This window comes from Carcharodon carcharias, chromosome 3, assembly GCF_017639515.1.
Source record: "Carcharodon carcharias isolate sCarCar2 chromosome 3, sCarCar2.pri, whole genome shotgun sequence".
Classification (NCBI taxonomy): Eukaryota; Metazoa; Chordata; class Chondrichthyes; order Lamniformes; family Lamnidae; genus Carcharodon; species Carcharodon carcharias.
In genome coordinates, this window is record NC_054469.1 from 7,980,916 (window position 1) to 7,995,839 (window position 14,924).

Consider the following 14,924-nt stretch of genomic DNA (forward strand, 5'->3'; position numbering starts at 1 on the left):
GCGAGCGCAAGGCGGGAAAAGCGGTCGCCACGCGGGGGAGGAGGAGCTGCTGCGCTGACCACCACCCCGCTCCGGCCCCCTGTCGCTGGAGCAACAGGAGAGACTCCGGGCCCCGCCTACAACGGGGGAGACTCCGCCCCGGCCCCAGCCTCCGTCCTCCGGCACGTCCATCGCCCCGCCCCGCCCCCCCTACACTGACGGGACCGCCCCCTTCGCTCGCCCTGCCTCCCTCCTCCCCACCCCCCCCACAACAATCGCTCCCACGGCCGGAGCCACCCGCCTCTCACCGGCACCGGCACCACCATGAGCGGAGTGGCGGCCGCTGCCGCTCCAGCGCGGCGGCGCGGGCATGGGACCGGGTCCGGGTCCGGGTCCGGGTCGGGGTCGGGGTCCGGGAGCGGATCGGCGGGAGTGAGCAAAGCGACTCGGTCCATGAGTCACAAGGACCTGAAAAAACTACAGGAGGAGACAGAGCTGAGTGTGAGCAACTGGCTCAGGTAAACCCCTCAAACTACCGGTAATTCACCCTCAACCCCGGGTCTGCCTGTATCACCGTCCGGTAAATCACCCTCATCCCCGGGTCTGCCTGTATCACCGTCCGGTAAATCACCCTCATCCCCGGGTCTGCCTGTATCACCGTCCGGTAAATCACCCTCAACCCCGGGTCTGCCTGTATCACCGTCCGGTAAATCACCCTCAACCCCGGGTCTGCCTGTATCACCGTCCGGTAAATCACCCTCATCCCCGGGTCTGCCTGTATCACCGTCCGGTAAATCACCCTCAACCCCGGGTCTGCCTGTATCACAATCCGGTAAATCACCCTCATCCCCGGGTCTGCCTGTATCACCGTCCGGTAAATCACCCTCAACCCCAGGTCTGCCTGTATCACCGTCCGGTAAATCACCCTCAACCCCGGGTCTGCCTGTATCACCGTCCGGTAAATCACCCTCATCCCCGGGTCTGCCTGTATCAGCGTCCGGTAAATCACCCTCATCCCCGGGTCTGCCTGTATCACCGTCCGGTAAATCACCCTCAACCCCGGGTCTGCCTGTATCACCGTCCGGTAAATCACCCTCATCCCCGGGTCTGCCTGTATCACCGTCCGGTAAATCACCCTCATCCCCGGGTCTGCCTGTATCACCGTCCGGTAAATCACCCTCAACCCCGGGTCTGCCTGTATCACTGTCCGGTAAATCACCCTCAACCCCGGGTCTGCCTGTATCACTGTCCGGTAAATCACCCTCAACCCCGGGTCTGCCTGTACCACTGTCCGGTAAATCACCCTCAACCCCGGGTCTGCCTGTATCACTGTCCGGTAAATCACCCTCAACCCCGGGTCTGCCTGTACCACTGTCCGGTAAATCACCCTCAACCCCGGGTCTGCCTGTATCACTGTCCGGTAAATCACCCTCAACCCCGGGTCTGCCTGTATCACTGTCCGGTAAATCACCCTCAACCCCGGGTCAGTCTGTATCACTCTCTGGTAATTCACCCTGAACCCCGGGTCTGCCTGTATCACTGTCCGGTAAATCACCCTCAATCCCATGTCTGCCTGTATCACTCTCCGGTAATTCACCTTGAACCCCATGTCTGCCTATATCACTGTCCGGTAATTCACCTTGAACTCCATGTCTGCCTCTTTCACTGTCCGGTAATTCACCTTGAACCCCATGTCTGCCTGTATCACTGTCCGGTAATTCACCCTGAACCCCGGGTCTGCCTGTATCACTGTCCGGTAATTCACCTTGAACCCCGGGTCCGCCTGTATCACTGCGGTAATTCACCCTGAACCCCGGGTCTGCCTGTATCACTGTCCGGTAATTCACCCTGAACCCCGGGTCTGCCTGTATCACTGTCCGGTGATTCACCTTGAACCCCATGTCTGCCTGTATCACTGTCCGGTAATTCACCCTGAACCCCGGGTCTGCCTGTATCACTGTCCGGTAAATCACCCTGAACACGGGTTCTGCCTGTATCACTGTCCGGTAAATCACCCTAATCACGGGTTCTGCCTGTATCACTGTCCGGTAATTTACCCTGAACCCTGGGTCTGCCTGTATCACTGTCCGGTAATTCACCCTGAACCCCGGGTCTGCCTGTATCACTGTCCGGTAATTCACCTTGAACTCCATGTCTGCCTGTATCACTGTCCGGTAATTCACCTTGAACCCCATGTCTGCCTGTATCACTGTCTGGTAATTCACCCTGAACCCCGGGTCTGCCTGTATCACTGTCCGGTAAATCATCCTGAACACGGGTTCTGCCTGTATCACTGTCCGGTAAATCACCCTAAACACGGGTTCTGCCTGTATCACTGTCCGGTAAATCACCCTAAACATAAGAACTAGGAGCAAGAGTAGGCAATTCAGCCCTATGAACCTGCCCCGCAATCCAATACGATCATGGCTGATCTCATTTCGGCCACAACTCCAATTTCCTGCCCTCTCCCCATAACCTTTCACCCCGTTACTAATTAAAAATCTGTCTAACTCCTTAAATTTAGTCAGTGTCTCGGCATCCACTGCGCTCTGAGGTAGTGAATTCCACAGGTTCACAATCCTTTGAGAAAAGTAATTCCTCCTCATCTCTGATTTAAATCTACTGCCCCTTGGCCAAAAGCTGTGGCCTCTCGTTCTAGAATGCCCCACAAGGGGAAACATCCGCTCCTCGTCCACTTTGTCTATCCCCTTTAGCATCTTATATACCTCAATTAGATCTCCTCTCATCCTTCTAAACTCTAGTGAGCATAGGCCTAAACTGCTCAATCTCCTCATAAGACAAGCCCCGCATCTCTGGAATCAATCCAGTGAACCTCCTCTGAACCACCTCCAATGCAGCTACATTCTTCCTCAGGACCAAAACTGTGCGCAGCACATCAGGTGCGTTCTCACCAATGCCTTGTACAGTTGCAACAACACTTCCCTATTTTTATTCTCTATTCCTTTAGCAATAAATGCCAAAATTCCAATTGCCTTCCTTATTACCTGCTGTACCTGCAGACTAGCTTTCAGCAATTCATACATGAGGACATCCAGATCCCTCTGCACTGAAGCATTCTGAAGTTTCTCTCCATTTAAATAATGTCGCCTTTTTATTTTTCCGACCAAAATGGATAACCTCACAAATATACGCATTAAACTCCATCTACCAAATTTTCGCCCATTCAACTAACTTGTCCATCTCCATTTGTAAGCTTCTTATTTCTTCATTGCATAAGATTGTAAGTAAATCACGCTGAACACAGTACCTGTCTCTATCACTGTCAGTAAATCACCCCAGACACGGTATCTATCTCTATGACTGTGTCACCCTAAACGCGGTGTCTGTATCACTGTTGGTAAATAACCCAAATGCGGTGTCTATCTGTATCACTGTCAATAAATCACCCTAAACATGGTGTCTATTTGTACCACTGTCTGTAAATCACGCTAACCACGGTGTCTATTTGTATCACTGTCCGGTAAATCACCCTGAACACGGTGTCTATCTGTATCACTGTCTGGTAAATCACCCTGAACACAGTGTCTATCTGTATCACTTTCCGGTAAATCACCCTGAACACAGTGTCTATCTGTATCACTGTCCGGTAATTAACCCTAAACATGGTGTCTATTTGTATCACTGTCCGGTAATTAACCCTAAACACGGGGTCTATCTGTATCACTGTCCGGTAATTAACCCTGAACACGGTGTCTATCTGTATCACTGTCCGGTAATTAACCCTAAACATGGTGTCTATCTGTATCACTGTCCGGTAATTAACCCTAAGCATGGTGTCTAACTGTATCACTGTCCGGTAAATCACCCTCAGCCCCGGGTCTGCCTGTATCACTGTCCGGTAAATCACCCTCAACCCCGGGTCTGCCTGTATCACTGTCCGGTAAATCACCCTCAACCCCGGGTCTGCCTGTATCACTGTCCGGTAATTCACCTTGAACCCCGGGTCTGCCTGTATCACTGTCCGGTAATTCACCCTCAACCCCGGGTCTGCCTGTATCACTGTCCGGTAAATCACCCTCAACCCCGGGTCTGCCTGTATCACTGTCCGGTAATTCACCCTCAACCCCGGATCTGCCTGTATCACCGTCCGGTAATTCACCCTCAACCCCGGGTCTGCCTGTATCACTGTCCGGTAATTCACCCTGAACCCCATGTCTGCCTGTATCACTGTCCGGTAATTCACCTTGAACCCCGGGTCTGCCTGTATCACTGTCCGGTAATTCACCCTCAACCCCGGGTCTGCCTGTATCACTCACCGGAAATTCACCCTGAACCCCGGGTCTGCCTGTATCACTGTCCGGTAATTCACCCTGAACCCCGGGTCTGCCTGTATCACTGTCCGGTAAATCACCCTGAACCCCATGTCTGCCTGTATCACTGTCCGGTAATTAACCCTAAACACGGTGTCTATCTGTATCACTGTCCGGTAATTAACCCTAAACATGGTGTCTAACTGTATCACTGTCCGGTAAATCACCCTAAACATGATGTCTGTCTGTATCACTGTCCGGTAATTAACCCTAAACACGGTGTCTATCTGTATGACTGTCCGGTAAATCACCCTGAACACGATGTCTATCTGTATCACTGTCCATAAATCACCCTAACCACGTGGTCTGTCTGTATCACTGTCCGGTAATTAACCCTGAACACGGTGTCTAGCTGTATGACTGTCCGGTAAATAACCCTGAACACGATGTCTATCTGTATCACTGTCCGTAAATCACCCTAACCACGTGGTCTGTCTGTATCACTCTCCGGTAAATAACCCTGAACACGGGGTCTGCCTGTATCACTGTCCGGTAATTAACCCTTAACACGGTGTCTAACTGTATCACTGTCTGGTAAATCACCCTGACATGGGCCTGCCTGTATCACTGTCTGGTAAATCACCCTAAACATGGTGTCTATTTGTATCACTGTCCGGTAAATCACCCTGAACATGGTGTCTAACTGTATCACTGTCCAGTAATTAACCTTAAACACCGTGTCTATCTGTATCACTGTCCGGTAAATCACCCTAAACATGGTGTCTATTTGTATCACTGTCCGGTAAATCACCCTAAACATGGTGCCTATTTGTATCACTGTCTGGTAATTAACGCTAAACACGGTGTCTAACTGTATCTCTGTCCGGTAATTAACCCTAAACACGGGATCTATTTGTATCACTGTCCGGTAAATCACCCTAAACACGGGGTCTATGTGTATCGCTGTCAATAAATCACCCTAAACACGGTGTCTAACTGTATCACTGTCCGGTAAATCACCCTGAACACGGGGTCTATCTGTGTCACTGTCCGGTAAATCACCCTAAACATGGTGTCTATCTGTATCACTGTCCGGTAATTAATCCTAATCACGGTGTCTAACTGTATCACTGTCCGGTAAATACCCTAAACCTGGTGTCTAACTGTATCACTGTCCGGTAAATCACCGTAAACACGATGTCTATCTGTATCACTGTCCGGTAATTAACCCTAAACATAGCGTCTATCTGTATCACTGTCCAGTAATTAACCCTAAACATGGTGTCTATTTGTATCACTGTCCGGTAATTAACCCTAAACACGGGGTCTATCTGTATCACTGTCCGGTAATTAACCCTGAACACGGTGTCTATCTGTATCACTGTCCGGTAATTAACCCTAAACATGGTGTCTATCTGTATCACTGTCCGGTAATTAACCCTAAGCATGGTGTCTAACTGTATCACTGTCCGGTAAATCACCCTCAGCCCCGGGTCTGCCTGTATCACTGTCCGGTAAATCACCCTCAACCCCGGGTCTGCCTGTATCACTGTCCGGTAATTCACCTTGAACCTCGGGTCTGCCTGTATCACTGTCCGGTAATTCACCCTCAACCCCGGGTCTGCCTGTATCACTGTCCGGTAAATCACCCTCAACCCCGGGTCTGCCTGTATCACTGTCCGGTAATTCACCCTCAACCCCGGATCTGCCTGTATCACCGTCCGGTAATTCACCCTCAACCCCGGGTCTGCCTGTATCACTGTCCGGTAATTCACCCTGAACCCCATGTCTGCCTGTATCACTGTCCGGTAATTCACCTTGAACCCCGGGTCTGCCTGTATCACTGTCCGGTAATTCACCCTCAACCCCGGGTCTGCCTGTATCACTCTCCGGAAATTCACCCTGAACCCCGGGTCTGCCTGTATCACTGTCCGGTAATTCACCCTGAACCCCGGGTCTGCCTGTATCACTGTCCGGTAAATCACCCTGAACCCCATGTCTGCCTGTATCACTGTCCGGTAATTAACCCTAAACACGGTGTCTATCTGTATCACTGTCCGGTAATTAACCCTAAACATGGTGTCTAACTGTATCACTGTCCGGTAAATCACCCTAAACATGATGTCTGTCTGTATCACTGTCCGGTAATTAACCCTAAACACGGTGTCTATCTGTATGACTGTCCGGTAAATCACCCTGAACACGATGTCTATCTGTATCACTGTCCATAAATCACCCTAACCACGTGGTCTGTCTGTATCACTGTCCGGTAATTAACCCTGAACACGGTGTCTAGCTGTATGACTGTCCGGTAAATAACCCTGAACACGATGTCTATCTGTATCACTGTCCGTAAATCACCCTAACCACGTGGTCTGTCTGTATCACTCTCCGGTAAATAACCCTGAACACGGGGTCTGCCTGTATCACTGTCCGGTAATTAACCCTTAACACGGTGTCTAACTGTATCACTGTCTGGTAAATCACCCTGACATGGGCCTGCCTGTATCACTGTCTGGTAAATCACCCTAAACATGGTGTCTATTTGTATCACTGTCCGGTAAATCACCCTGAACATGGTGTCTAACTGTATCACTGTCCAGTAATTAACCTTAAACACCGTGTCTATCTGTATCACTGTCCGGTAAATCACCCTAAACATGGTGTCTATTTGTATCACTGTCCGGTAAATCACCCTAAACATGGTGTCTATTTGTATCACTGTCTGGTAATTAACGCTAAACACGGTGTCTAACTGTATCTCTGTCCGGTAATTAACCCTAAACACGGGATCTATTTGTATCACTGTCCGGTAAATCACCCTAAACACGGGGTCTATGTGTATCGCTGTCAATAAATCACCCTAAACACGGTGTCTAACTGTATCACTGTCCGGTAGATCACCCTGAACACGGGGTCTATCTGTGTCACTGTCCGGTAAATCACCCTAAACATGGTGTCTATCTGTATCACTGTCCGGTAATTAATCCTAATCACGGTGTCTAACTGTATCACTGTCCGGTAAATACCCTAAACCTGGTGTCTAACTGTATCACTGTCCGGTAAATCACCGTAAACACGATGTCTATCTGTATCACTGTCCGGTAATTAACCCTAAACACAGCGTCTATCTGTATCACTGTCCAGTAATTAACCCTAAACATGGTGTCTATTTGTATCACTGTCCGGTAAATCACCCTGAACATGGTGTCTAACTGTATAACTGTCCAGTAATTAACCCTAAACACAGTGTCTATCTGTATCACTGTCCGGTAATTAACCTTAAACACGGTGTCTATCTGTATCAATGTCCGGTAAATCACCCTAAACGTGTCTATTTGTATCACTGTCCGGTAATTAACCCTGAACACGGTGTCTAGCTGTATGACTGTCCGGTAAATAACCCTGAACACGATGTCTATCTGTATCACTGTCCGTAAATCACCATAACCACATGGTCTGTCTGTATCACTCTCCGGTAAATAACCCTGAACACGGGGTCTGCCTGTATCACTGTCCGGTAATTAACCCTTAACACGGTGTCTAACAGTATCACTGTCTGGTAAATCACCCTGACATGGGCCTGCCTGTATCACTGTCTGGTAAATCACCCTAAACATGGTGTCTATTTGTATCACTGTCCGGTAAATCACCCTGAACATGGTGTCTAACTGTATCACTGTCCAGTAATTAACCTTAAACACCGTGTCTATCTGTATCACTGTCCGGTAAATCACCCTAAACATGGTGTCTATTTGTATCACTGTCCGGTAAATCACCCTAAACATGGTGTCTATTTGTATCACTGTCTGGTAATTAACGTTAAACACGGTGTCTAACTGTATCTCTGTCCGGTAATTAACCCTAAACACGGTGTCTATTTGTATCACTGTCCGGTAAATCACCCTAAACACGGGGTCTATGTGTATCGCTGTCAATAAATCACCCTAAACACGGTGTCTAACTGTATCACTGTCCGGTAAATCACCCTGAACACGGGGTCTAACTGTGTCACTGTCCGGTAAATCACCCTAAACATGGTGTCTATCTGTATCACTGTCCGGTAATTAATCCTAATCACGGTGTCTAACTGTATCACTGTCCGGTAAATACCCTAAACATGGTGTCTAACTGTATCACTGTCCGGTAGATCACCGTAAACACGATGTCTATCTGTATCACTGTCCGGTAATTAACCCTAAACACGGTGTCTATCTGTATCACTGTCCGGTAAATCACCCTGAACATGGTGTCTAACTGTATCACTGTCCAGTAATTAACCCTAAACACAGTGTCTATCTGTATCACTGTCCGGTAAATCACCCTGAACATGGTGTCTAACTGTATCACTGTCCAGTAATTAACCCTAAACACAGTGTCTATCTGTATCACTGTCCGGTAATTAACCTTAAACACGGTGTCTATCTGTATCAATGTCCGGTAAATCACCCTAAACATGGTGTCTATTTGTATCACTGTCTGGTAATTAACGCTAAACATGGTGTCTATTTGTATCACTGTCCGGTAAATCACCCTGAACATGGTGTCTAACTGTATCACTGTGCAGTAATTAACCCTAAACACAGTGTCTATCTGTATCACTGTCCGGTAATTAACCTTAAACACGGTGTCTATCTGTATCACTGTCCGGTAAATCACCCTAAACATGGTGTCTATTTGTATCACTGTCCGGTAATTAACCCTAAACACGGTGTCTATTTGTATCACTGTCCGGTAAATCACCCTAAACACAGGGTCTATGTGTGTCACTGTCAATAAATCACCCTAAACTCGGTGTCTAACTGTATCACTGTCCGGTATTTAACCCTAAATACGGTGTCTAACTGTATCACTGTCCGGTAAATCACCCTGAACACAGGGTCTATCTGTATCACTGTCCGGTAAATCACCCTAAACATGGTGTCTATCTGTATCACTGTCCGGTAATTAATCCAAAACACGGTGTCTAACTGTATCACTGTCCGGTAAATACCCTAAACATGGTGTCTAACTGTATCACTGTCCGGTAAATCACCATAAACACTTGTCTATCTGTATCACTGTCCGGTAATTAACTCTAAACACGGGGTCTATCTGTATCACTGTCCAGTAATTAACCCTGAACACGGTGTCTATCTGTATCACTGTCCGGTAATTAACCCTGAACACGGTGTCTATCTGTATCACTGTCCGGTAATTAACCCTAAACATGGTGTCTATCTGTATCACTGTCCGGTAATTAACCCTAAACATGGTGTCTAACTGTATCACTGTCCGGTAAATCACCCTAAACACGGTGTCTATCTGTATCACTGTCCGGTAATTAACCCTAAACACGGTGTCTATCTGTATGACTGTCCGGTAAATCACCCTGAACACGATGTCTATCTGTATCACTGTCCATAAATCACCCTAACCATGTGGTCTGTCTGTATCACTCTCCGGTAAATCACCCTAAACACGGGGTCTGCCTGTATCACTGTCCGGTAATTAACCCTTAACACGGTGTCTAACTGTATCACTGTCCGGTAAATCACCCTGACACGGGCCTGCCTGTATCACTGGTAAATCACCCTAAACATGGTGTCTATTTGTATCACTGTCCGGTAAATCACCCTAAACATGGTGTCTATTTGTATCACTGTCCGGTAATTAACCCTAAACACGGTGTCTAACTGTATCACTGTCCGGTAATTAACCCTAAACACGGGATCTATTTGTATCACTGTCCGGTAAATCACCCTAAACACGGGGTCTATGTGTATCACTTTCAATAAATCACCCTAAACACGGTGTCTAACTGTATCACTCTCCGGTAAATCACCCTGAACACGGGGTCTATCTGTATCACTGTCCGGTAAATCACCCTAAACATGGTGTCTATCTGTATCACTGTCCGGTAATTAATCCTAATCACGGTGTCTAACTGTATCACTGTCCGGTAAATACCCTAAACATGGTGTCTAACTGTATCACTGTACGGTAAATCACCGTAAACACGATGTCTATCTGTATTACTGTCCGGTAATTAACCCTAAACACGGCGTCTATCTGTATCACTGTCCAGTAATTAACCCTAAACATGGTGTCTATTTGTATCACTGTCCGGTAAATCACCCTGAACATGGTGTCTAACTGTATCACTGTCCAGTAATTAACCCTAAACACAGTGTCTATCTGTATCACTGTCCGGTAATTAACCTTAAACACGGTGTCTATCTGTATCACTGTCCGGTAAATCACCCTAAACATGGTGTCTATTTGTATCACTGTCCGGTAATTAACCCTAAACACGGTGTCTATTTGTATCACTGTCCGGTAAATCACCCTAAACACGGGGTCTATGTGTATCACTGTCAATAAATCACCCTAAACACGGTGTCTAACTGTATCACTGTCCGGTAATTAACCCTAAACACGGTGTCTAACTGTATCACTGTCCGGTAAATCACCCTGAACACGGGGTCTATCTGTATCACTGTCCGGTAAATCACCCTAAACATGGTGTCTATCTGTATCACTGTCCGGTAATTAATCCAAAACACGGTGTCTAACTGTAACACTGTCCGGTAAATACCCTAAACATGGTGTCTAACTGTATCACTGTCCGGTAAATCACCGTAAACACTTGTCTATCTGTATCACTGTCCGGGAATTAACCCTAAACACGGTGTCTATCTGTATCACTGTCCGGTAATTAACCTTAAACACGGTGTCTATCTGTATCACTGTCCGGTAATTAACCCTAAACACCGTGTCTAACTTTATCACTGTCCGGTAATTAACCCTAAACACAGTGTCTATCTATTATCACTGTCCGGTAATTAACCCTAAACATGATGTCTATCTGTATCACTGTCCGGTAATTAATCCTAAACACGGTGTCTAACTGTATCACTGTCCGGTAAATACCCTAAACATGGTGTCTAACTGTATCACTGTCCGGTAAATACCCTAAACTTGGTGTCTAACTGTATCACTGTCCGGTAAATCACCCTGAACACGATGTCTATCTATATCACTGTCCGCTAATTAACCCTAAACACGGTGTCTAACTGTATCACTGTCCAGTAAATCACCCTAAACATGGGGTCTGTGTGTATCACTGTCTAGTAATTAACCCTAAACACGGTGTCTAACTGTATCACTGTCCGATAATTAACCCTAAACATGGTGTCTATTTGTATCACTGTCCGGTAAATCACCCTAAACACGGTGTCTATCTGTATCACTGTCCGGTAATTCACCCTGAACACGGTGTCTATCTGTATCACTGTCCGGTAATTCACCCTAAACACGGTGTCTATCTGTATCACTGTCCAGTAAATCACCCTAAACATGGTGTCTATCTGTATCACTGTCCGGTAATTCACCCTAAACACGGTGTCTATCTGTATCACTGTCCGGTAAATCACCCTAAACATGGTGTCTATCTGTATCACTGTCCTGTAAATCACCCTAAACATGGTGTATATTTGTATCACTGTCCGGTAAATCACCCTAAACACGGTGTCTATCTATATCACTGTCCAGTAAATCACCCTAAACATGGTGTCTATCTGTATCACTGTCCGGTAATTAACCCTAAACACGGTGTCTATCTGTATCACTGTCCAGTAAATCACCGTAAACACGATGTCTATCTTTATCAATGTCCGATAAATCACCCTAGTCACAGTGTCTATCTGAATTACTGTCCGGTAAATCACCCTGAACACGATGTCTATCTGTATCATTGCCAGTAAATTACCCTAAATACAGATGTCTATCAGTATCACTATCTGGTAATCAGCTTTAACATGGTGCTCCTCTCTGCCGTCTGGTAAAACACTCCAAACGTGGTTTAAGTACTATTGTGAAAACAAATGCAAAATAATTGCATTTATTTGCAATCTGACAAATATTGTGTCATTATAGGAACATGTGGTCATAGGAGCATGTAAGTGTGTATCTACCACAAAGGAAAACTAATGTATGTGTTTGTACACTGTAGAGCAGGTACAAATTGGAGAGGAAAAGAAAAGCAGAGTATATAACCATGGCCAGCTCAGATGAAAACTGCTCTCACTTTGAAAGGAAGGTGCTCAACCCAGTGAGAGATGATGAAACTTAGCAAGTTTGATGGAGGATGTGGTAAGAGAGAAAACAGATTGCAGCATACAATATCAGTAACTGGAGACAAACACAAACAGTGAGCGGTGAGCAAGATCAGGTAATACTGGCCCAGCAGAATGACCATTTGTCCAGTTCAAGCAGTGTGGGGGAGGAGAAGCTGTTCAGGGCCCCAAGAGCGGTTAATTCATGAGAAGTGCCCTGGCAAGGAGAAATTTGGGAATGGGAGAAATTCTGATTAGCGCAATTCTCCACTGCTCTCAGTAGTGGCCCTGAGAGAGAGCAGGGTCAAAGTGATGCAGGCAGGCTGAACATAGCAAGTCCTGTTGACCAGTTTGTGCGGGGAAATCCCAAGGTCCTGTTAGTAAATTTAAAGGTTTGGAGCCTAAGCTGCAGTCTGGTAATGTTTGGCTTGTGATGGATTTGGCATGTGCCTGTGGGCTGCAGTACTATCCATTATTGTGCAGATCCTACCTGAGTGTCAAAGTTTCCTTTCTTAACTTCAATGGTGCAGGAACTCCTTCCGCACTCAGATCGTTTCACACTCTCCAAATGTGATAAATCAGGCTTTTTTTTCCACCTAACTTCAAAATGGGAAAATGCTGTAAAGGTGGGTATCAAGATTCCTGTTAGTTCAGTTTCTGAAGCCTATTTCAAGGTGGAAATGTAAAAATCCCTGCCTAGGTGCAGCAAGACATAAATGCCTAAAATTAAATACAACTCAGTTGGCTTGCACCAAGGGCAATTGCAAAAAAAAAATCAATATGACAAATCGCTAACAACCAAAGTACCTTTAACCCAATGAAGGGAGAATTTTCACAAACGATTTCATTTGAAGAGAATTTGAAGTTTTATAACTTTAAGAATGTAAGAAATAGGAGCAGGAGTAGGCCATTCTGCCCCTCAAGCCCTGCCCTGTCATTCAATAAGATCGTGGCTGATCTGCCCCATGCCTTAGCTCCTCTTTCGTGCCAGCTCCTCATAACCCTCAACTCCTCGATTATTTCAAAAATCTATCTACCTCCTCCTAAATACTGTCAGTGATCCACAACTCTCTGGGTTAGAGAATTCCAGACATTCACAACCCTCTGAGAGAAGAAATTCCTTCGCATCTCAGTTTTAAATGAGTGTCCCCATATTCTGTAACTATGTTCCCTAGCTCAAGATTCCCCCACTAGTGGAAACATCTTTTCAAGACCTACCCTGTCAATCCCCCTCAGAATCTTGTACATTTCAATAAGATCACTCCTCATTCGTCTAAACTTCAATGCATAAACGCCTAACCTGCTTAGCCGTTCTTGATAAGTCAACCCCTTCATCCCAGGAATCAGCCTAGTGAGTCTCTTTTGATCTGCCCCCAATGCCAGTATATCCTTTCTTAAATACGGGGACCAAAACTGTACACAGTACTCCAGGTGCGGCCTCACCAAAACCTTGTATATTTGTAACAAGGCTTCCCTATTTTTAAACTCCAACCAACTAGCAACACAAACCAAGATTCCCTTTACCTTCTTAATTACTTGCTGCACCTCCTTCATGCACAAGAACACCCAGATCCCTCTCTGTTGCACTCTTGCAGTCTCTCTCCATTTAAATAATAGTCTGCCTTTTGATTCTTCCTACCAAAGTGCATGACCTCACACTTTCCTACATTAAACTCCATCTGCCAAGTTTTTGCCCACTCACTCAACCCGTCTATATCCCCTTATAGATTTCTTATGTCTCCATCACAACATGCCCTCCCATCTATTTTTGTATTGTCAGCAAATTTGGATACATTACACTCTGCCCCCTCCTCCAAGCCATTGATATAGATAGTAAATAATTGAGGCCCTAGGACTGATCCTTGTGGCACTCCGCTAGTTACAATTTTCCAACCTGAAAAAGACCCATTAATCCCGACTCTCTGTTTTCTGTGTGTTAACGAATCCTCAATCCATGCTAATACATTACCCCCAAAACCGTGAGCTCTTATCTTGTGCAATAACCTTTTATGTGGTACCTTATCAAATGCCTTCTGGAAATCTAATAATACTACATCTACCGGCTCCCCTTTATCAACTCTGCTTGTTATATCCTCAAAGAACTCTAACAAATTTGTCAAACATGATTTTCCTTTCACAAAACCATGTTGACTCTGTTTGATTGTGTTAAGCTTTTCTAAATGTCCTGCTATTTCTTCCTTAGTAATGGACTCTAACATTTTCCCAGTGACAGATGTTAGACTGACTGGCCTATAGTTTCCTGCTTTTTGTCTCCCTCCCTTCTTGAACAGGGGTGTCACATTAGCAGTTTTCCAATCCTCTGGGACCCTCCTGGGATCCAGTGAATTCTGGAATATTTCAACCAGTACCTCCACTATCTCTGCAGCCATTCCTTTAAAACCCTTGGATGCAGGCTATCAGGTCCTGGGGACTTAAAAACAAAAAAACTGCGGATGCTGGAAATCCAAAACAAAAACAAAATTACCTGGAAAAACTCAGCAGGTCTGGCAGCATCGGCGGAGAAGAAAAGAGTTGACGTTTCGAGTCCTCATGACCCTTCGACAGAACTTAAGTGAGT

The 14,924-nt window shown here is 46.2% G+C and overlaps 1 protein-coding gene across 2 annotated transcripts in view; it reads left to right on the plus strand.

Moving 5' to 3' along the window:
- Positions 1-273: 273 nt before the first annotated feature.
- LOC121276218 (diacylglycerol O-acyltransferase 1-like) overlaps positions 274-14,924 on the plus strand; it is a 128,133-nt gene continuing 113,482 nt past the window's right edge. The window contains exons 1-2 of one of the 2 annotated variants that reach the window (XM_041184390.1): positions 435-497; positions 12,249-12,383. In XM_041184390.1, coding sequence (XP_041040324.1) covers positions 12,379-12,383 — 5 coding nt within the window. In that variant the 5' untranslated portion in view covers positions 435-497; positions 12,249-12,378. Of the gene's footprint in view, positions 498-12,248; positions 12,384-14,924 lie in introns of both variants that reach the window. The other variant, XM_041184389.1, reaches the window with a different exon arrangement.